This window comes from Arvicanthis niloticus, chromosome 15 (assembly GCF_011762505.2).
Source record: "Arvicanthis niloticus isolate mArvNil1 chromosome 15, mArvNil1.pat.X, whole genome shotgun sequence".
Classification (NCBI taxonomy): domain Eukaryota; kingdom Metazoa; phylum Chordata; class Mammalia; order Rodentia; family Muridae; genus Arvicanthis; species Arvicanthis niloticus.
The window spans coordinates 67,784,975-67,807,996 of NC_047672.1; the positions used below are offsets into that span (position 1 = coordinate 67,784,975).

Below are 23,022 nucleotides of genomic sequence, written 5' to 3' on the forward strand. Positions count from 1 at the left end.
TTCAGACCTTGCCCAGAAATGTCTCATCCTATCTCATGCCTTCATAATTCAGCTATATTAGACATTAAAAACAGCTGAAAACCATATCAGGAAGAATGTGGGAGGAGGAAAGGTCTCCTGTATCATCATGTATAGGTGCTTGAAGTCACATCCAGGAAGAGCCTGCAGGGCAGGATGCAAAATTAGTGAACATTAGGGGGTGCACTGATGAAGCTGTGTGCTCAGCATTTGAATGTCATGCCAAGGATCCTTAGGAAGGAGAGTTTCTGTTATCAGGTGCTCATAACAGTCTGATGATCTGTTGACAGAGGAAGCTCAGTATTGTAGCCACCAATGAAAAAGCCCTGAGGCTGGCTGTGGGGCTCTCCTCACAGTGCTAAAGTCACCAAAGCAGGATTCCTCACAGGCCTCTCTGAGCTATACCATGAGATTCTTTCTTAAAAATAAAATATTCAGTAGTGGTAGGGGTAGGCACAGTACATAGGACAATACTATAGACATAGCTTGGTTGAGAGAACAAGTGCCTAGCATCTTGTATTCTGATTCCTGATTCAACCCACAAACCATACAAACTCCTATAAAAATGAAACACGGATGGTTTATTGAGTGCACACACTATTGATCAGAACCATAGCTCAGAATTTGGGGACTGAGCCATTGCCCCAAACATGTTTGTCAACATATAAAGCAAAAACAAAACAAAGCAAAACAAAAAAAACATAAGTAGCTAAGATGAAGTTGCAGAAAGTATTGTTCATTGATCAAATCCCATCAGGCTATTTTAGATTATAACAATGCATATTGACCCTTAATTTGATGTGTCCTATGTATGTCTTTTTGGAAAGTTGTAAGAATAACAAATGTCACACAGAGTATAACATGATGTGATCACTCTGACTTTCCTTGTTCTACTCAAGTTATTTTCATGTGTCTGTGATTAGCAGGCATATTACAGCAACAATTTGAAATAGGTGGCAGAGATGGAAGAAAATATTTATAGCTATACTGGGGTATACTCGCCTCAACATTAGAAAGCCCATCTCTCTCAGTGACTAGTCCTGACCTCACTGTCCTTGGAAGCCCCAATTGTAAGCCTGGCTTTTGGAAAGTGGAAACAGGATTCTCTGAGCTTAAGAATAACCTGGCAGCCAAGTAGAAGACAATATGGTATACCTAAGACCCTGTTTTAGAAAAAAAATTGAAATATCCAAGGCAACACCTACCAATGTTTGTCTATTTTAAAAATGTTACTATTCTCTCCCTACCAGTCTTTCATTTTGAGAAGACAGAGCAGAATTTGAAATAATGTTTCTATTCTATGGACCTTGTTCTATCTTTCCTATGTCTACATTAAGAACAAATGAAAGTGGGTAACAGTATCTGAAAAACTAAGTAATATCTACTGCTGCTAGCATACTGTTCCTATGATGATCTCTAGCTTCTCTGAGTGCTGTATTGGTGGAGAATCCAGCATCACTGAGTAGTGGGAAACCAGCACTGTTTCCCTGCATTTGTTTCCCTAGACCTGGCTCTGAGGCAGATGGGTGCACACCTTGGGATCCTCTGCAGGGACAGAGTAAGTGAAATGGGCACTGAGGAGTCTGAACACCATTGCTTAGGGCCCTCATTTCAGGTAACAAACACAATCTCTGTTCCGCATCTTTGGAGCTTCACTTGATGTCATGGACTATGCCTGATCATGGTAATGTCATGCAGTCACCAGGAAAATAGGAAGCAGAAAATGAAAAGCTAAATGACTTCACTGCAATTAATTCAATATTGATTATGATTATTTCTTATTGATATTTTTGACTTTATTGTTATTAACCATATTGGTTTAATGTACCAGCTCAGTTGAAAAGTGGATCTATAAGATAAAAGCCTTACAAGAAAGTTAGAGAGACATGTAAACAAGAAAAAGAACAATATTCAGACACAGCCAGAAGCATCTTGAAAAAGACCTAATGCAACAGACCATAAGTAACCTGAAAACAGGGTCGAGAGAGGCTCAAGGTTGTTAGAAAACCAACCTTAGTTCATCCAGTTGTGACATATCACCCTACAAAGTACTTCACTGGCTATGGAACCATTAAATGGAATCCTTTAATGAATGTTTGATTTTAGTAGACTTAAGAATGCCATTGATTCCTGTAGTATATATTTATTCTATGTCAAATGGACTGTACATTCAGTGACAGCACAGAACAGAAGTATTCCACAAGTCTAGAAATGTTTGGCAACAGCAGTATTGGAAGCTGGTCTTCAGTTTCATGATAAAAATTGTGCAAAGAGGAACCTATGACTCCAAAACAATAAATTGGGTAAGTGGCATTGATATTACCCAGGATACATTGCTAGGTATAGGTAAATATACTGGGTTATGAAGCCAGATTGTATTAGATGATCAATTCTAGGGTCTCTGTCATTTCTCAGCATTAAATGCTTCAGAAAAAAGGGATAAAAATCTCAAAAAGGAGGGTCAAGTCTCTGACTAAAAGTATATAACTCACAAAGATTTCTTTACTGATTGTTTGCAAAGATTGGTATCAGTCCCAATTAGAATATTATATGATTTAAAATTTCAAGAAATATGAATTCTAAGGTTGTCTTTTGTATGTACTAATTCAGAATGTGAAAAGGGATTAGACATTAAATGCAAGATGAGAAGTAATAGCTGAATGGATGAGAGATACAGCTGATAGTGGATCTCACGTTTATGATGCTAATTAGATAGGAGAAGTGATTTTTAAAAATCTAAAGAAAAATCAAAATGACAGATGTTTTCATAGTGATAAGTAAGTGCATTTGAAAGAAGATTTTACTATTGCTCCGTATTTTATTTCTAAATCATGTATGAGGATACCTCAACAAGGTTTTTTATTGCACCTGATTGTCTTCTCTAACTTGGGGGTGGTTGTTTGCATTTGCTTGGACCAAGGAGTGGCACTCTTAAGAGATGAGATCTTGTTGAAATAGACTGGCTTTATTGGCTGAAGGGTATCACCATGGGGTTAGGTACTGAGACCTACATCTGACTATGCTTGAGACAGCCTTTTAGAATTCACAGCAACATGTAGAACTATCAGCTCCTCCAATGTCGTTCTCATCTGGTTGATGCCAGGCTTTATGCCATGATGATAATGGTTAGAAACTCTGAACCTGTAAGCCAGCCCCAGTGAAATGTTGTCCTGTTGAAAAGTGCCTTTGGACATACTTTCTCTTCACACCAATGGAAATCCTAAGAGAGAAGTTGGTATCATTAGTGGGGTATTGCTGTAACAGTCCTGATGGTGGTTTTGTTAGGTAGATTGTGAAGTTGGGTACTTTGGATTTGGAATGTGGTGCAATGCTTCCAGTTGTGCTTTTGGGCCATCCTAGTAGGAATATAGAAGATGCTTTTATGCTGAGAGTGATTAAAATTATTAGCAGCCCATCTCGAGGGATTTGAGCGAGAAGGACATCAGTATATGGCCTGGAGTCAGTGTTTGTGAAATTCTGGTGAAGAATATGGCTGCTTTTTGCCCTTGACAGAGACATTAAGGGGGTAACTGCTAGTGTGATCAAAATTAGATTAATCATGTTAATGAAGAAGTCTAATATCAGACCAGCAAATCCTAGGTTCTCTGGCTTATTCTCCTGAAGACTGTCGTGATGAAGATTATCAAGCTTTTAGTGATATATATATATATATATATATATATATATATATATATATATATATATGTAAAAGTAATAAAGGAGCACTAGGAAGAGAAGAGGAGCTGACTCCCATGTTGAATGGAATAACCAGGTCTAGGGGGCGATGATCTCATGGGAAGATCCCATACAGCTAAACATGTTATTTGTATTTGCAGTTGAACAGGGAATAGTTATGTCATATTTGGTGCTATAACATGGTTATTGTTTTCATTTACACTTTAAATCTGGAACGAAAAACAGTCCAGAATTAGAGAACACACTAGGCATCCAGAACATGAGGCTGGAAGCACAGGGTTTTGATCCAGACCTTGTAGAATAGTGGCAATGAAAACCTTTTATTTCAGGCCTGGTGAAACACACCAGGAGACAGGCATTGGGCTCTCTGAATCCAAGGCCAGTGTAGATCACAGAGAGTTCCAGGTGTACAAAACCTAGGTCCAGGTATGTTTGACCATACCTTTAATCCCAGCATTCAGGAGACTGAGCCATGCAGATCTCTGAGTTCAAGGTCAGTCTGCAAAGCAAATTTCAGGACAGTCAAGCTCAGGCAGTGAAGAAAATCACTTTAAAAAGAAATCAGTAATGATATAAAAGAACAAGGGGGCATGTTCTAGTTCCAGCAAGGAGCAGACCTGGGCAGCTTCAGGCTCATGGCTCAGCTTTTAGAGTGAAGACTAGAAGGGGTTCTTGGAACAATTGATGCTGCTTAGCAAGAGCAAAGAAATGAGCAGTGATCAAGAGGAGGTGAGAACCACTGAGGGAAAAGCTTCTAGGGAGTGTTTGCTCACAGAACAGAGAAAATCTGTTGCAGAGATAGCTAAGGATAGACTGCTACTGCAGCTAGACCCGGTATGTGTAAGAATGACCCAGTGGTAATGGTTTTGAAGGTATGAAAGGGACAGGAGAGGCAGCTGAGGGTAGACATTGTGAGAAGCCTGAGAATGTTATGGGTGAAGGTGAAATCTCCATTGCAGTTGCTGTCCTAGTGCAGAAGTGGTCATGCAATGAAATTGAGGTTTGACACAATGAGGAGCGGCTGGGAGAGGATATTGTTTAAGCCTAGTGTCAGCAGAAGACACCAGCATTTAAGAGAGGGCAGTACTATGGGATGATTATCAAGAAGATGAAGTGTATCCATTTTCACATGTAACAAAAGAAAGTGGAAAATAGAACTAAATATAAGAAGTTGGGAAGATCATTATTTACTTATTATAGAAAGAAATCTGCCAAGATAACATTTCAATTTTTAACATCTATGACCCAGGCACAAGGTCACACATTTGTGTCAAGGAAATAGTACTAGTGCTTAAGTCACCTAGGGACACTCACACACAAAATTGGGACAATTCAACACTCCAATCTTATAAATGGACATGTCATCTAGACTTGGACTAAACACAGAAATACTAGATCCCAAAAATGTTATAAACCAAAGCCTAAACAGATATTTACTGAACATTTAAAGAAACTACAATAAATATAACTCGTCTATTCACCTTGTTGAACTTTTACATAAATTGACATCATAATCATAAACAAAACAAGTCCCCACAGATAAAAACATTAACATAACTTCTTGTATTTTATAAGGTTGCCACTCTATAAAGCTGTATTTAACAGACAACAGAAAGTCTATAAGCTTCTGGAAATTGAGCAACTCAGGACTCAAGAAAAAAAATCAGTGTTTCATCATTTGAAGATGATATGATAGTATGCCTAAGTGACACAATAAAAATTTACCAGGGAACTCCTCTGGTTTATAAACACTTTTGGAAAAAAAATAATCACTAGATCTCATCTATTCAAATGACAAATGTACTAAGAAATCAAGGAAACAACCTTTCACAATGGCCTCAAATAATATAAAATATCCTGGGGTAAATCAATCCAAGCTAGGGAAAGACTTGTATGATAATAAAACTTCATCTTTGAACCAAGCAGTTGACAAAGATATCATAAGATGGAAAAACCTCTGATGCTCATGGATCAAAGATTTCAACATAAAGACAGATGCACTGAATCTCCTAGATGAGTAGTTGGGGAATAGCCTTTAATTCATTGGCACAGGAGAATTTTTGAACAGGACATAGATAGGTCAGGCACTCAGAAAGACAAGCATTCAATAGTACCTCATCAGACAGAAAAGCTTCTGTAAGAACACCATCAGTTGGATAAAGCAGCATCCTTCGGTAAAAGATAAGATATTTGCCAACTCTGGAGAGAGAAACAGAATGCTTGTATTCAAAATATATATACTACTCAAGAAACTTTACATGACAAAAACAAGTCATTCTGTTCAAAATTGGGTAAACTTCTAAACAGGGAATTCTCCATAGAAGAATCTCAAATGTCTGAAAATTAATTTAGGGAATTCTTTTCTGCTCTGTGCATTCAGATACTGTTTTCTACACCCCAACATCTGGCTGCAGACTATATGTTTGATAAAAATGGTTTTCCATCACACTTGGTTGGTTAGTAAAAGAATTTATCTGTTCATACACTGGACAGAAGAAAATAAATTCGGAGCTCCAAATTCAGTAGGGGAGTGGATGGGAGTTCCAGGGATCTCAGAAGACATGGGAGTGTAAGAGAGAAGGACCACTAGGAGGAGAATATTGTAGAGAAGCCACATGAAGAGAAAAGGGAGATTTGCCATGAGGTCACGATGTGAGGGCAGCTATAGACCAGAGTGAGCATGTAATTGGCAATTTGAGCCTTAACAGCTTGGTTGAGTGACAATAAGACACCTATTAATACATTCAGCTTGTTTGTAAGAAATAACAGGTCTCCAAGTCTTTTTTTAATGTTGTTTAAAATTATTTTTCTTTTTTATTGGATATTTTGTATTTGCATTTCAAATATAATTTCCTTTCCAGTTCTCCCTTTCAGAAACCCCCTTTTCACTCCACCTCCCTATGACTGTATGATGGTGCTCTCCTATCCACTCATCCACTTCAGTCTTTCCTCTCTTGCATTCCCTTACACTAGGGCATCAAACACCCACAGGCCCAAGAGGCTTCTTCTCCCAGTTATGACCAACAATGCCATCCTCTGCTACATATGTGGCCAGAGCCATGCATCCCTCCATGAGTATCATTTGGTTGGTTGTCTAGTGCCTGGAAGCTCCGTGGGGTCTGGCTAGTTGACACTGTTGCTCGCTTTATGGGGCTGCAAACCCCCTCAGCTGCTTCAGTCCCTTCTCCAATACTTCCATCTGGGAACTAGCATTCAGTTCAATGATTGACTGAGAGCAATCACCTCAGGATTTGTCAGGCTCTGACAGAGCCTCTCAGGAGACAGCTGTATCAGGCCTCTGTCAGCAAACACTTCCCAGAACCCACATAGTATACAGATATAAGTAAGGGATCTCCAGGTGAAGCAGTCTCTGAACAGCCCTACCTTCAGTCTCTGCTCCACATGTTGTCTCCATATTTCTTCATGGGAGTACTTTGTTCACCATCTAAGAAGCAATGAGATGGTCACATTTTGATATTCCTTCTTCTTGGGCTTCACGTGGTCTGAGTATTGAATCTGAGAGTTAACATGGATTTGAATACACATAAAAATGCACTGCTATTATTTGGAAACAAGGGGCTATAGACCACCACCTCAAATATTCACTTCTACAGCCACACCACACTGAGGTGAAATGAATAGTTCACAGTAGTTGCATATCAGATATTCTTTGTATGAGCTATTTACATTATAATTCTTAACAGTAACACAATTACAGCTAAGAAGAAAGAGTAAAAGCAATTTTAATGTTGGGTGTTACTACAACATAAGTAACTATACTAAATAAATGGTCACAGCATTAGGAAAGTTGAGAAACAGAGGTTTAGAAGGTCTTGTGGTTTTTACTGGGAGGAAGAAGTTAAGTAGAGTTTATCAGCTGAGCAGGAACAGGTGGAGATGTGATGGAGAAGGAGGATCATGCAAGTGGTGAGATGGAGTGGAGATAGCTAGAATTGGGCAACCATTTGGGTGATTGTAAACCTAATGCAGTGGAAATGTTCTGGAGAGTATGATGGTGCTCCTAATGAGGAGTTTTAGTACTGGGATAAACAGAGTCTCAACTGGTCATCTCCTCTAGTCATGAAAAGCGTCCAGTGGCAGAACTTAGTTGCATTTATTTGAGTTTTTGGCAAGAGGGTCCCATGGAAATCACCCAATACCTCAGGCTAGTGCAAAGACAAAGAGATGGATGTTATCTACTAAGTGATAGTGGGTCGATTGCTGATGACATCCACAAAATACATAGAACATGGAGAAGTCTGCTGGTGCCTACATAGAGGCTTTTCCCTAAATTCTAGATTTTCTGTGAGGGATGATACTCTGCAGGCTACTAAAAAATAAACATCCAACTCAGCAACAAAGTCTTTGACCTACAGTAGGTTTTGCCCAGGCAATCTGTCTATGCTAGGGCAATGGGGACCCAGAATTTTTGAGAGTAGCCAACCGATAACTGTTTTAATTTATAGCCTATTCTAATAGGTTGAACCCTTTTCTAAAAGTACTTTGGGAAGTAAGAATCAGAGATTAGGTATCCGTAGACCTAAAACAAAACAAAACATTCATAATCTTTAAAAAAAAAAAACCTAATTAATTTTAAAAGAAATTCAGTTATGATAAAAAATCAGTGTCCTAACTTCCTTTAGTAGCAGATGTGAAAAGATGCAGAGACCCATATCTGGACATTTTTCAAAGAGAATCTATAAATTGAAGTTCTCTAACAAATCCTTATACTCACAGTTCAGGGATTACAGCAAGGCTTTTGAGGTCCTGCTGGATTTTACTAATAATGACACAGAGACATCCATATAGTTTACTGCTTTTGACTTTGGTTTTTGCTGGGGCAGTGCCTCAGCTAGTCCTCTAAACTTAACCCGACTTCTTCCCTGATTTTTCCCTACCCCTGATCCTCTCCACATGGCTCTCACTGTTTACCTCCATGCTTCCTTCACCTCCATAAGATCCTCCTTTGGAGCAGGAGGCACAATGATTATAACAGGGAAAAGGACACCTGGGAACTAGGCTCTCTGAATTAACTAAGCAATGGCCATAGGATCTCATCAAGACTGAACCTCAAGTACATGGCCGACATGGGCCTACACCAGGGCTTTTGCATTGTTGTTTTAGCTATTAGCTTAATATTTTTATGGGACACTAAACAAGTGGGTCACTGACTCTTGGGCCTGTTCTAGGAACAATTTGTCTCCTGTTGGATTAGTGTGTTCAAATTTGGTATCATAACTTTGGCTTCATCTGACTATGTTTTATTTTGTCATGTTTGTAAGCTCATTCTTTGAGGACTGTTATTTGCTCATAAGAGGCAGAAATGGATGAATCCGGAAGGTAGAAGAGGTGGAAAGCAACTGATAGGAGGAAGGTAGGGCAAGCATGCTATGAGAAAAGAATCCATTTTCAACAAAAGAAAAATACCTTAGCAACTGCCACCAAAGATCTGTTATGACTTCACAATTTGCATATGTTGTCTGTTTCTCTTCATTTTCTTTCCCACCCTAGACTTCAATGAATATCTGACATAATCATTACTTTTGCAGGCAAGTTGAAATGTCTTGGAATTGTAGGTACCAAAAATTGTTTGACTGTTATAAGAAACACCTCCATTTTAAATAGATATGTATATAAAAATTACAGGGATGATAACACATAATGGGTGAGAATTTTATGAAAGTTAACAAGATATGTAGTGTGTATGCTGATGAACAATCTGATAAGGAGAATAAAACAAGGAATGTACAACCACTACAGGGATCTTTAAAGTCATTGAAATAAACAAAAATATGTTTAAGAAGACATAAGAAAATGCAGCGATCTCCTGCAGACACAAAGTGTCTGAATTAATACTGTGAAAAGGCTCTATTATTGAAAGTCATGTATACACATTTAATACAATCCACATCTAACTTCCAGTGATATTCTTCATAGAATTTTAATTACTTTCAATATTTGAAAGCATTTTTCTAACTTTAAGATGTTAGGTTAAGTAATACTAAGCAGTATCGATTAATTCCTAATATTGAAGACAATTGCTCTGCAATCTTGTCAAACTATCTTTATGTTATTGAGTCTTCATTACATGGCCAGAGCTTTGGAATCTCCTACTTTGAGATTTGATAAAAAAAAAAAAAAATTGCTAATTTTTCTTTGGCAATGAGTCTTTCCTTTTAAAATAGTATTTATCTATTTTGTTGTTGTTGTTGTTGGTTTTGGTGTTGTACTCTTCAATCGTACAGACTACAATTCCACTGACAATTAATGATTTAAGTTATTGATATTGTCTGCTGCTAGATTACTGCAAGTGTGGCAGTGGTGTTTTATGTGCCTCATAGGTGGCAGAGGAGAGAGAGGCTATGTCGAAGCTCAGTGTTGTGACCTGAGAACATCTGAATGATAAAGAGTATAACACAGAACTGAAGGAGTGAAAAGAAATTTCAACCCCACAGGAAGAACAACAATATTAATCTACCAGACCATCCCCCCACCCCAGAGCTCCCAGGGACTAAACCACCAACTAAAATGTACACACGGAGGGGCTCATGGCTCCAGTTACATATGTAGCAGAAGAAGCTGTTTTAGGGCATCAGTAGGAGAGGCCCTTGGTCCTGTGAAGGCTCAATGCCCCAGTGTAGGGGAATGCCAGGGAGGGTAGGCTGGAGTGGGTGGGTAGGTAGGGGACACCCTCATAGAAGCAGGGGAAGGAGAAAGGGTATATGGGTATTATGTGGTGGGTGGGAAAACCAGAATGCAAATAATATTTGAAATGTAAATTAAGAAAGTATCTAAGGTGGGGAAAAAAATGTAAAACACTTCTAAAAAGCGATCCTGAAATGACCTAGTTCTGGGTAGGTCTAGATTGGATTCAGTGGTGGAAAGCATGCTGGAGACAAGACAACCCTTCCTGTTACAATGGACCATGGTTAGAAATGGGGTTTAGACAGAAAACTTCTGAATGGGGCAACATAGGCAAGACCAGGCACGGAGAAATTGAGAGACAATCACCAGTCCAGACCTAGGCATCCTAGAAAGAATTCTAGCCTGAGATGATCATCAGTCTGGCTAAAGGTTCAGCAAAAGACCCAAGGGAGGATCCAGCTCAAGAGGAGAACGGGAGACCTGACAGTATTCCTGAGGGTATAGAGTGCTCACAAAAAGGGGCCTATCATGACTGCCCTCTGAAAGACCAAACAAGCCCCTGAAAGTGTCAGTTGCAGATATTTACACTCAGCCAATGGGCAGAAGCTGCTGACCTCTCTAGTTGACTTAGTGAAAAGCTGGAAGAAGCTGAGGAATAGGGTGACCACCATGTAGGAGGACAAGCTGTCTTAAGTAACCTGGACTCCAGAGATCTGTCAGACACTGGACCACCAATCAGCCAACATAAACAAGCTATTATGAAGTCCCCAACACGGGGTGGGGGAGGGGGCATTGGGGACATTTCAGGGACACAGATGAGGAACAGGACAGGGTGTTGAACAGTAAGAGGGTAAACCAGGAGAGGGATACAATCTGGAGTGTAAAAGAAAGAGTAAATAAAATAAACAAAGCATCAAGAGTTACAAATCTACTTTTTATTCATAAGAAAAAATTAAAAACAGGTTTTAATATGAAGGTTAATATAAACTATGAAAATCATTATCAAAATCAGTAATAAAACATGTAATATTCCAATAACATAACAAAAAACAAAACCATGAAAAACAAAATTTCAACAACAACTCTAACAGAAAATATTGTTAGGAAACATTCCCTGACTGCACATTTAGCAGCACAGACTACAGCCTGTTTCTCCTCTTGAGCACTTGCTGGTACTGCAGTCACCTCTGTTCTCTCTCAAGGGGTCACACAGGAAAGAGGAAAAAACCCTGAATCAGCCAGGCTGTCTCTCTGGCTGCATGGTTTGGGCCTATTCACACTGAACATATGATCTCTGAGGAAGGAGACTCATCCAAGGAACTCTCTGGCTGTTGAGGCTGGAGCTCAGCAGGGGGCTCCTGGGGTGGCAACTCATTCTTCAGGAGGCTCTCTTCCTGGGATGTAGCCAATTCCAGCTCTCCTGCAGTTTCTGAGACCTGGGAGAGGAAGGCACTTATTAAGACACAAGATTGCTGTGGACCTGCATGTCAGATGTCAGGCTGCAGCCTCCCACCACCTCAACTAGATGTCAACATGGGTCGTTCAACTAAAACTATTGTTACTGAATCTGCAGGCAAGCCAAAACATCAAGCAAAACTCAAAAACATGTGGGATGATCAAGCCACCACTCAGACTTCTATCAGTGTAAACCAGAAACTGGGCAATGGGAAGAGACCTCATTGGGATGCAGGAAGAAAGGAGAAGGCCACATGCCACCCAGACCACTGACAATGAGAAGTACTTATTTGATATTTGCATTTGGCTTTACTCTCTGTAGGTGATTCCTACCTGGGAGGTCACATGCCCCCTTCACAACTCCTGTCAAAAAACCTAGAACTTTCTCAATGCTCTGCATATCATGAGGATTTTCAAGTGTGTGACATGTAATTCATCTGTTACCATTGCTAGGCTGCAGCTTCCAGCTGAGCAGCAAGGTACATTTGCCAATAATTCAGTGTCCCAATGGATAAATGGTATCAGAGAGTATTAGTCTGAATAAGTTGCTTGTCCCTACCTTATGTTGTTGTTCCTGGAGGTTGCTGGTCTCCTCCTGTTCATCTTCACATTTCAGGTTCATATCAATTAAGTTCTGTTGGAGGAGGCACCAGTCAGCCTGTACTTCCTTGCAGTCCTTCTTCAGTGTGACCAATGTCTTCTTTACAAGAGCATTCTGCAACAGGAGCCGACTGTGCAGGTTTCTGAAAACACACTCTGCATATTAAGATCCTGCAGCCTCCTCTTCCCATTCCTACTTATAGGTCCCATTACCACACCAGGACCCAGGTTCCCATGAAGACCTAGTATAATACATTTCAATATATCCATGACAACTGCACAAACAGCAAACAGCCAATGCAGGTAAGAATTAATCATGTCTGCAGCACAAACACCAGTAAGACTCCATGTCTCTCCAAAAGAAAGAGGTATCTGCATCCTTCTGCCTCTCCAAAAGAAAGTGGTATCTCCGTGACAGCCCAGTATATTGCAGCCACATCAATTAATAGGGTGCAAATACCCTCAATGTAGGTCAGGAGAACTAAGGCGAGGGCATTCTATCCATGTATTCCATCCCACTCACATCTGTAAAACACGGCCTGAGCATCAGAGGTCCAGTACCGCATAAGAACCCGGTTACTTTGCTATCTAGAGGCTCCCTCTGATGCCTGGATAACCCTGGGAGGGCTAACATTCTCTTACAGATTGAAGAAAACTGAGTCCCAAAGGCTCAAGGTACACTGGTGGCTAAAAAGCAGAAGGGATAGAACCAGACCTGCAGACTCTCCATTCCAGATCAAAGGAACTCAGAAATGGCCATTCTACAACTGGAAGCCTCCATGCCCTCAACTTACCTATAGAAGTTAATCTCCTTCTTGTGCTCCTGAAAGTTCTCAGTGCACTCAATGTTGTCCATCTCTAATTTGTGCAGGAAAGTCATGATCGTCTTCTCCTTTAACTTCAATTTTTCATATAGTGGACTTGGGCTGTAATAGGGTCTGGCCCCAGGAAGACAGAACTTCATGAACATGGGCTTTTAGGAACACAGGAACTCAGGCTAGGTCCTGTTTTAACCCAACCCTGGAAGGCCATTTTCTTCATTCTACATACAGGGATCTTCTCCAGCTTTGGAAACTTGTTATCCTGTCCCCAGGAAAGCAGAAGCTAGGCATCCCGATGGAGGGTACCCTGGCTCCCTGTTTTCACTCAGCTGGCCTGCACTTGAGGTCTAGCTGGTTAAAGAGATTATGCCCCAGGTTGTTGCCCACCAGAATCCTGTGATAATATCTTTCCTATTTTCAAAACAGGGATTTCTGGATCACTTATAGTGTAGAGACATTCATTACACAGAATTCTAGAGATGAGACTGGACATCAACACAGGTTTCTAATCTGCCAAAGAGATACAAATGTACAGACAAATGGCACCACACAATGAGCAGTGCTGTTTACAGTAGGGCCTCCCAGACCTCAGGAGTCATATCACCTTAAAGGCTTATACAGGTGAATCCACAGGCCAAAGCACAGAACTCTAGTTCCCAAAGAGTGGAAGGAAAGATATACCAACTCTGTGTCTGCACATACATATGCATGTGTACACACACAAGCACAGACACAAGGACAAGGAAAGGAAACAGAATCAGAGAATGAGAAAGAGAGTGATACAGCAACAGAGAGCACACAATCAGAATCAGAAGAACTTCATTCAGCATTACTGTCTCAGAGTATAAGGCACACAAAGAGGATCAGGCAGAAGGTTCAGGCCTTCCAGTCAAGCACTGAGCAGAACAGTGTGGGACCAGGTACCTCCAGCTGCTGCCAGGACCTTCCAGCCCTCAGTTAAGCCCCAGGTAAGTACAAAGTGTCACCACAAACACTCTGCATCTGTCATGGACTCTCCAAACATATGCTGGGCACTCACTATCACTGCCTCCATCCAGAATTCTTTACTCAGACCACAAGTTCAAAATTTCAATTGGAGGAAGCAGCAGAGTCCCTTTCCCTTCTCACTCCTGACTGAGCATCAGATTCATCCTCTCCTCTAATAAGCAATTATGGACATAGAGTTGGACATCTTATCCTTAAAAGGATAAGATGAGGGTGACATTGGAGATGTCAGACTGACAGCAAAGCATTGGGAGCAAGGAGTACCTCTTGTTCATGGATCCCTCTGTGACGTAGATCAAGCGGTCTCTCAGCTCATTTCTCTCCTGGGTACAGAGCTCCAGCTCTTTGGTCAGCCTCTTTTCTTCCTTCTTGGCCTGTTTCTTGCTTAGCACAGTTGCAGGGGATGATGTCTGTCTGCCAGCCCCTGTAGGCAGAAGAACATAAATAAATTGCCCCAAGAGAATGCATAGACTTTAGACAGAACAGCCTGAGGTCAAACAGAAGGAGGCCATGCCTGGAAACCAGTGACCCCACAAACAGTTTGGTCCAGGCTTGAGATGCCTCCTAAGTGAATCTCAGCTCTCCCATCACTCTATAGAGAGCAGGAGATGAAAGCAGCCAGGTGTTTTGTTTGTCTCCCTACACATGCTTATCATGACCACAGATATAGCTTGTCCACAATTGTTGTCAGTTTTACAAGGTGCAACTTGTCTTTAGATCCCTCAGTCTTGCAGTTTCACAAGTCAGATGGAAAACTAACTAACCCTAAGAACTTGAGTGATTGGAGATGGTCAGATCTCCTACCCTGTTAGTCAAGGCCCAGTAGTTCATATTGAAATTCATGAAGGGTGAGACCATGATCAACATATTGTTCAATGCCCCCTAATGTAACACCAAACACACCAGAGTCGGCAGTAGGTTCACTGTCTGAGTGTATCAACACAGAAAGGGGTTTGGTTACAGTACAGAAATGCCAGCCAATCACAGTGGGTGATATAATAGGCTAAGGTAGGTACTGGCAGGGTGAGAAGGTCATAGGAGTTCTGTGAACATAAGGCCCTGGCCAGGAGTACAAGTCTTTCTCTGGTAATGCTGTCACATAGCCACTGAGCTAAAAAAAAAAAAAAAAAAAAAAAGTAAAAAAAAATGCCAAGGAAGTGAAATGCAGTGATGCCCTTCCATAAATTGGCATAGGTTAGACCCTCTGTGACTCGTGATGGTCTCATTTTGTCCCCATGTAATAACGACAAAACCTAGTAAAAGTAAAGACTTAGTGTTTGAAAATACCTGCTTTGGCCTTGCCATCACCTGCCTTAAGGGATAGAGAAACTAATGTTCTGAAATCCTTGATGTTCAAGTATTTTTATAGTCATGGAAATTCCTTTGCTTCCCACTGACACCAGTTTCTGTGCCCAATTGTTAGGAATGTTAGCTTGGGCCACCTCTTATAGGAAGCTCAACATCCCCTTCCCAGGACTTACTCCACATTCTCCAAGACCACCTCCTTCGTCCTTCATTATTCCCAGATGAGAGGCCAGCTACTTTCTGCCTCTCCCTAGTTTCTATCTCATCCAAGTCTGCTCTTCCAAAAACTCTCCTCAGTCGGGAAAGCATGTCTATGGACAAATGCTGTAGACACTGACTGAGAGAGCTCAGGGCACTTGTGGTTACTACAACACTGATGACATCACAAGGGATGCCAGTAACTCTCCAGGAAACAATAGAATGTCCAAAGAAGGGGCTGCTGATGTCATGGGGAACACCCTTTGCCTCCCTGCTAATTTTCTCTCTGTATAGTATAATTTTTCTCTGTATAATTTTTTCTCTGTATAGGAAACTGAGGTGTCCTTTCAAGAGTGTTTCCTGGGTCCTAGTCATTGGGCACCTCCACTTTCCAAAGCCAGAAATGTCTAGAGTTTGCTCTAGACTTGATCAGAAACACCTAAGTCATTTTTTCTGAATGTAACTGAGGGTTTCCTTTCAGTCCTTATCCAGAAATGTTTGATCCTAGCTCACGTTTTCATAATTCAGCAATATTAGCCATTAAAACTGCTGAAAATCACATCAGGAATAATGTGGGTGGAGGAAAGGTCTCCTGTATCATCATGTATAGGTGCTTGAAGTCACATCCAGGAAGAGCCGCAGGGCAGGTTGCAAAATTAGTGTGCATTAGGGGGTGTAGTTATGAAGCTGTGTCCTCAGCATTTGAATGTTTCCCCAAGGGCCTTAGGAGGGAGAGTTGCAGACATTAGGTGCTCACAACATTCTGAAGATCTGTTGACAGAGGAAGCTCAATATTGTATCTACCAATGATAAAGCCCTGAGGCTGGCTGTGGGGCTCTCCTCACAGTGCTAAAGTCACCAAAGCAGGATTCCTCACAGGCCTCTCTGAGCTATACCACGAGATCCTTTCTTAAAAATAAAATAGTCAGTAGTGGTGGGGGTAGGCACAGTACATAGGACAATACTATAGACACAGCTTTGTTGAGAGAACAAGTGCCTAGCATGTTGTATTCTGATCCCTGATTCAACCTATATACCACACAAACTCCTATAAAAGTGAAACATGGATGGTTAATTGAGTGCACACACTGTTGATCGGAACCATAGCTCAGATTTTGGGGACTGAGCCATTGCCACAAACATCTTTGTCAACATATAAAGCAACAAAACAAAACAAAATAAAAAAACCATAATTAGCTAAGATGAAGTTGCAGAAAGTATTGTTCATTGAACAAATATCATCAGGCTATTTTAGATTATAACAATGCATATTGACCCTTAATTTGATGTGACCTATGTAAGTCTTTTTGGAAAGTTGTAAGAATAACAAAGGTCATACGTAGTATAACAAGGTATGATCACTCTGACTTACTACTCAAGTTATTTTTATGTGTAAGTGATTAGCAGGCATATTAAAGCAACAATTTGAAATAGGTGGCAGAGATGGAAGAAAATATTTATAGCTATACTGGGGTATACTCACCTCAACATTAGAAAACCCCTCTCTCTCAGTGACTAGTCCTGACCTCACTGTCCTTTGAAGCCCCAATTGTAAGCCTAGCTTTTGGAAAGTGGAAGCAGGATTCTCTGAGCTTAAGGATAACCTGGCATCCAGGTAGAAATCAATATGGTTTCCCTGAGACACTGTTTCAGAAAAAAAAAAAAAAACATTGAAATATCCAAGGCAACACCTACCAATACTTGTCTATTCTAAACATGTTACTATTCTCTGTCTGCCATTCTTTCATTCTGAGAAGACAGAGCAGAATTTGAAATAATGTTTTTATTCTATGGAACTTGTTCTATCTTTCCTATGTCTACATTAAGAACAAATGAAAGTGGGTAACAGTATCTGAACAACTGAGTAATATCCACTGCTGCTAGCACACTGTTCCTATGACAACCTCTAGCTTCTCTGAGTGTTGCATTGATGGAGAATCCAGCATCACTGAGTAGTGGGAAACCAGCACTGTTTCCTTTGATTTCTGGTCCTAGAACTGGCTCCGAGGCAGATGGGTGCACACCTTGGGATCCTCTGCAGGGACAGAGTAGGTGAAATGGGCACTGAGGAGGCTGAACACCATTGCTTAGGGCCCTCATTTCAGGTAACAAACACAATCTCTGTTCCTCATCTTTGAAGCATCAGTTGATGCCATGGACTATGCCTGATCATGGTAATGTCATGCAGTCACCAGGAAAATAGAAAGCAGAAAATGAAAAGCTAAATGAGTTCACAGCAATTATTTCAATATTGATTATGATTATTTCTTATTGATATTTTTGACTTTATTGTTATTAACCATATTGGCTTAATGTACCAGCTCAATTGAAAAGTGGATCTATAAGATAAAAGTCTTACAAGAAAGTTAGAGAGACATATAAACAAGAAAAAGAACAATAGTCAGACACAGCCAGAAGAAGTTTGACAACACACCATAAGGAACCTGAAAGCGGGGTCAGGAGAGGCTCAAGGTTGTTACAAAAACAACCTTAGTTTATCCACTTGTGGCATATCACCCTACAAAGTACATCACCGGTTATGGAACCATTAAATGGAATCCTTTAATGAATGTTAGATTTTAGTAGACTTAAGAATGTCATTGATTCCTGTAGTATATATTCATTTTATGTCAAACGGATGGAACATCCAATGACAACTCAGAATAGAAGTATTCCACAATCTAGAAATGTTTGGCAATAGCAATATTGAAAGCTTGTCTTCAGTTTCATGATAAAAATTGTGCAAAGAGTAACCTATTACTACCAACAATTAATTGCGCAAGTGGCGTTAATATTACCCAGGATACATGGCTAGGTATAGATAAATATACTGGGTTATGAAGCCAGATTGTTTTAGGTGGTCAACCCTAGGCTCTCTGTCATTTCTCAGCATTAAATTCTTCAGATAAATGAGATAAATTCTCAAAAAAGAAGGCAGAATCTCTTACTAAAAGTATATAACTCACAGAGAATTCCTTTATTGATTGTTTGCAAAGATTGACATCAGTCCCAATTAGAATATTATATGATTGAAAAATCCAAAAAATATGAATTACAAGTCTGTCTTTTGAATGTACTAATTCAGAATGTGAAAGGGCATTAGACATTAAATGCAAGATGAGAAGTAAGAGCTGAATGGATGAGAGATACAGCTGATGGTGGATCTCACGTTTATGATGCTAATTAGATAGGAGAAGTGATTTTTAAAAATCTAAAGAAAAATCAAAATGACAGATGTTTTCATAGTGATAAGTAAGTGCATTTGAAAGAAGATTTTACTATTGCTCTGTATTTTATTTCTAAATCATGTATGAGGATACCTCCATGTGTTTTTTTATTGCACCTGATTGTCTTAGCTATCTCCCGGGTGGTTGTTTGAATATGCTTGGACCAAAGATTGGCACTGTTAAGAGATGAGATCTTGTTGAAATAGACTGGTTTTATTGGCTGAAGGATGTCACCATGGGGTTAGGTACTGAGACCTCCCTCTGACTATGTTTGAGACAGCCTTTTAGAATTCACAGCAAGATGTAGAACTATCAGCTCCTCCAATGTCATTCTCATCTGGATGACGCCAGGCTTTATGCCATGATGATAATGGTTAGAAACTCTGAACCAGCCCCAATGAAATGTTGTCCTGTTTAAAAGTGCCTTTGCACATAGTGTCTCTTCACACCAATGGAAATCCTAGGAGAGAAGTTGGTATCATTAGTGGGGTATTGCTGTAACAGGCCTGATGGTGGTTTTGTTAGATAGATTGTGAAGTTGGGTACTTTGGATTTGGAATGTGGTGCAATGCTTCCAGTTGTGCTTTTGGGCCATCCTAGTAGGAATATAGAAGATATTTACGCTGAGAATGATTTAAATTGTAGCAGTACATCTCGAGGGATTTGAGAGGAGAAGGACATTAGTGTATGGCCTGGAGTCAGTGTTTGTGAGTTTGTGAAATTCTGGAGAAGAATATGACTGCTTTTTTTCCTTGACAGAGAGATTGAGGAAGCAAATGCTAGTGTGATCAAAATCAGATTAATCATGTTAACGAAGAAGTCTAACATAAGACCAGCAAATACTAGGTCCTCTGGCTTAGTCTCATGAAGAGTGTCGTGATGAAGATTATCAAGCTATTAGTGTAAAATTTATATATATATATATATATATATATATATATATATATATATATATTTATATTTGTGTGTGTGTGTGTGTGTGTGTGTGTGTGTGTTAATAAAGGAGCACTAGGAAGAGAAGAGGAGCTGACTCCCATGTTGAATGGAATAACCAGATCAAGGGGGTGATGATCTCATGGAAAGATCCCATATAGCTAAACTTATTATTTGTATTTACATTTCAACAGGGAATAGTTATGTCATATTTGGTGCTATAACATGGTTATTGTTTTCATTTACACTTTAAATCTGGAATGAAAAACAGTCCAGAATTAGAGAACACACTAGGCATCCAGAACATGAGGCTGGAAGCACAGAGTTTTGATCCAGACCTTGAAGAATAGTGGCAATGAAATCCTTTTATTTCAGGCCTGGTGAAACACACCAGGAGACACACATTGGGCTCTCTGAATCCAAGGCCAGTGTAGAACACAGAGAGTTCCAGGTGTACAAAACCTAGGTCCAGGTATGTTTGACCATACCTTTAATCCCAGCATTCAGGAGACTGAGCCATGCAGATCTCTGAGTTCAAGGTCAGTCTTCAAAGCAAATTTCAGGACAGTCAAGCTTAGGCAGTGAAGGAAAATACTTTAAAAAGAAATCAGTAATCATATAAAAGAACAAGGGGGCATGTTCTAGTTCCAGCAAGGAGCAGACCTGGGCACCTTCAGCCTCATGGCTCAGCTTTTAGAGTGAAGACTAGAAGGGATTCCTGGAACAATTGATGTTGCTTAGCAAGAGCAAAGAAATGAGCAGTGATCAAGAGGAGGTGAGAACCACTGAGGGGAAAAGTTTCTAGGGAGTGTTTGCTCAGAGAACAGAGAAAATCTGTTTCAGAGATAGCTAAGGATAGACTGCTACTGCAGCTAGACCCGGTATGTGTAAGAATGACCCAGTGGTAATGGTTTTGAAGGTATGAAAGGGACAGGAGAGGCAGCTGAGGGTAGACATTGTGAGAAGCCTGAGAATGTTATGGGTGAAGGTGAAATCTCCATTGCAGTTGCTGTCCTAGTGCAGAAGTGGTCATGCAATGAAATTGAGGTTTGACACAATGAGGAGAGCCTGGGAGAGGATATTGTTTAAGCCTAGTGTCAGCAGAAGACACCAGCAGTTAGGAGAGGGCAGTACTATGGGATGATTATCAAGAACATGAAGTGTATCCATTTTCATATGTAACAAAAGATACTGGAAAATAGAACTAAATATAAGAAGTTGGGAAGATCATTATTTACTTATCATAGAAAGAAATCTGCCAAGATAACATTTCAATTTTTAACATCTATGATCCAGGCACAAGGACACACATTTGTGACAAGAAAACAGTACTAGTGCTTAAATAACCTAGGGACACTCACACACAAAATTTGGATACTTCAATACTCCAATCTCACAAATGGACAGGTCATCTACACAAAGACTGAACACAGAAATACTGGATCCAAACAATATTATAAACCAAAGTCTAAACAGATATTTACTGAACATTTTACACAAACTACAATAAATATACTCGTCTATTCACCTTGTGGAACTTTTACAGAAATTGACCTCATAATCAGAAACAAAATAAGTCTCAACAGATACAAAAATTTACATAATTTCCTGTATTTTATAAGGTCGCCACTCTATAAACTGTATTTAACAGACAACAGAAAGTCTATAAACTCATTGAAACTGAGCAAATCTGGACTCAAGAAAGAATCAATGTTTCATCATTTGCAGATGATATGATAGTATGCATAAGTGACACAATAAAAATTTACCAGGGAACTCCTCTGGTTTATAAACACTTCTGGAATAAAATAATCACTAGATCTTATCTATTCAAAGGACGAATGAACTAAGAAATCAAGGAAACAACCTTTCACAATGGCCTCAAATAATATAAAATATCCTGGGGTAAATCAATCCAAGCCAGGGAATGTCTTGTATGATAATAAAACTTCATTTTTGAACCAAGCAATTGACAAAGATATCATAAGATGGAAAAACCTCTGATGTTCATGGATCAAAGATTTCAACATAAAGACAGATGCAGTGAATCTCCTAGATGAGTCTTGGGGTCCACACTAGCCCCACGTTCTGGCGGCTAAAATATGTTGAGGCCCAAGCTCCAGTCCCTGTTCGGGCACCAAAAATGTTGGGGCCTACGCTGCCCCACTTTGGGTGGCCTAAAATGTCATGGCCCGAGCTGCTGCTCAGGTCCTTGGGTCGGGGTTCATTCAGCAAGAGAGAGAGAGTGAGGACAAATGAGAAGAATGCAGACCAGACAGAGTGTAATTCAATCCCGTTTATTTTTCAGTCTCCCTTCTTCTCTCCAAGTCCCTAGTTCCTAGTCCCTAGTGCCTGCAAGTTCCAAGTACAAGTGCCTAATGCCTACTAACTTGTTCTTCCGAGTTCTCTCCCAAGTGCCTGCTACCTAATGCCTAATTCCTACTCCAAGTTGTACTCCAAGTTGTACTCTCTGAAGTGTCTGATTCTCTCTTCTGTGTCTCCCTAATGTCTGATTCTCTCTAGAGCCAAGTGTCTTTTATATGTCTTACTTCTAAGCCACGCCTCTAAGTTACACCTTTAATCATGCCCTTAGGTCTCATCTCTAAGTCTGATCTCTACACTTCTAAGTCATACTCTTAAGTCACACACCTTTAATCTCACACACCTTTAATCTAAACCAAGATTATAGGAGTGTGCTCAGCTGTTGTAGGTTATTGTAATCCAAATTACATGTCAGGATATATGGCTCAAGATGGCTGCAAAGCTGATAGCAGCTTTCTGCTAAAAGTGGGCCCCCAACAGATGAGTAGTTGGGGAATAGCCTTTAATTCATTGGCACAGGAGAATTTTGAAGATAGCTCAGGCTCTCAGAAAGACAAGCATTCAATAGTACCTCATGAGACAGAAAAGCATCTTTAAGACTACCATCAGTTGGATAAAGCAGCATCCTTCAGTAAAAGATAAGTTATTTGCCAACTCTGGTGTGAGAAACAGAATGCTTGTATTCAAAATATATATACTACTCAAGAAACTTTATATGACAACAACAAGTCATTCTGTTCAAAATTGGGTAAAATTCTATATAGGGAATTCTCCATAGAAGAATCTCAAATGTCTGA

The 23,022-nt window shown here is 40.0% G+C and overlaps 1 protein-coding gene and 1 non-coding gene across 2 annotated transcripts; one reads left to right on the forward strand and one right to left on the reverse strand.

Annotated features, from left to right (window-relative positions):
- Window positions 1–10,003: 10,003 nt before the first annotated feature.
- On the forward strand, window positions 10,004–10,133 carry LOC117721109 (small nucleolar RNA SNORA17). The gene has a single exon (XR_004608382.1). It is a non-coding gene; the product is annotated as a small nucleolar RNA SNORA17 (small nucleolar RNA).
- A 1,412-nt stretch (window positions 10,134–11,545) lies between these two features.
- Window positions 11,546–15,867, reverse strand: LOC117720481 (disks large homolog 5-like). The gene is made up of 5 exons (XM_034518944.2): window positions 15,722–15,867; window positions 14,505–14,664; window positions 13,209–13,352; window positions 12,374–12,557; window positions 11,546–11,795 (listed from the first exon to the last, which is right to left on the reverse strand). Exons 1-5 carry the CDS (start codon window positions 15,852–15,854, stop codon window positions 11,634–11,636), a joined length of 783 nt encoding a protein of 260 aa, XP_034374835.1. The 5' UTR covers window positions 15,855–15,867; the 3' UTR covers window positions 11,546–11,633.
- Between the last annotated feature and the right edge of the window lie 7,155 nt (window positions 15,868–23,022).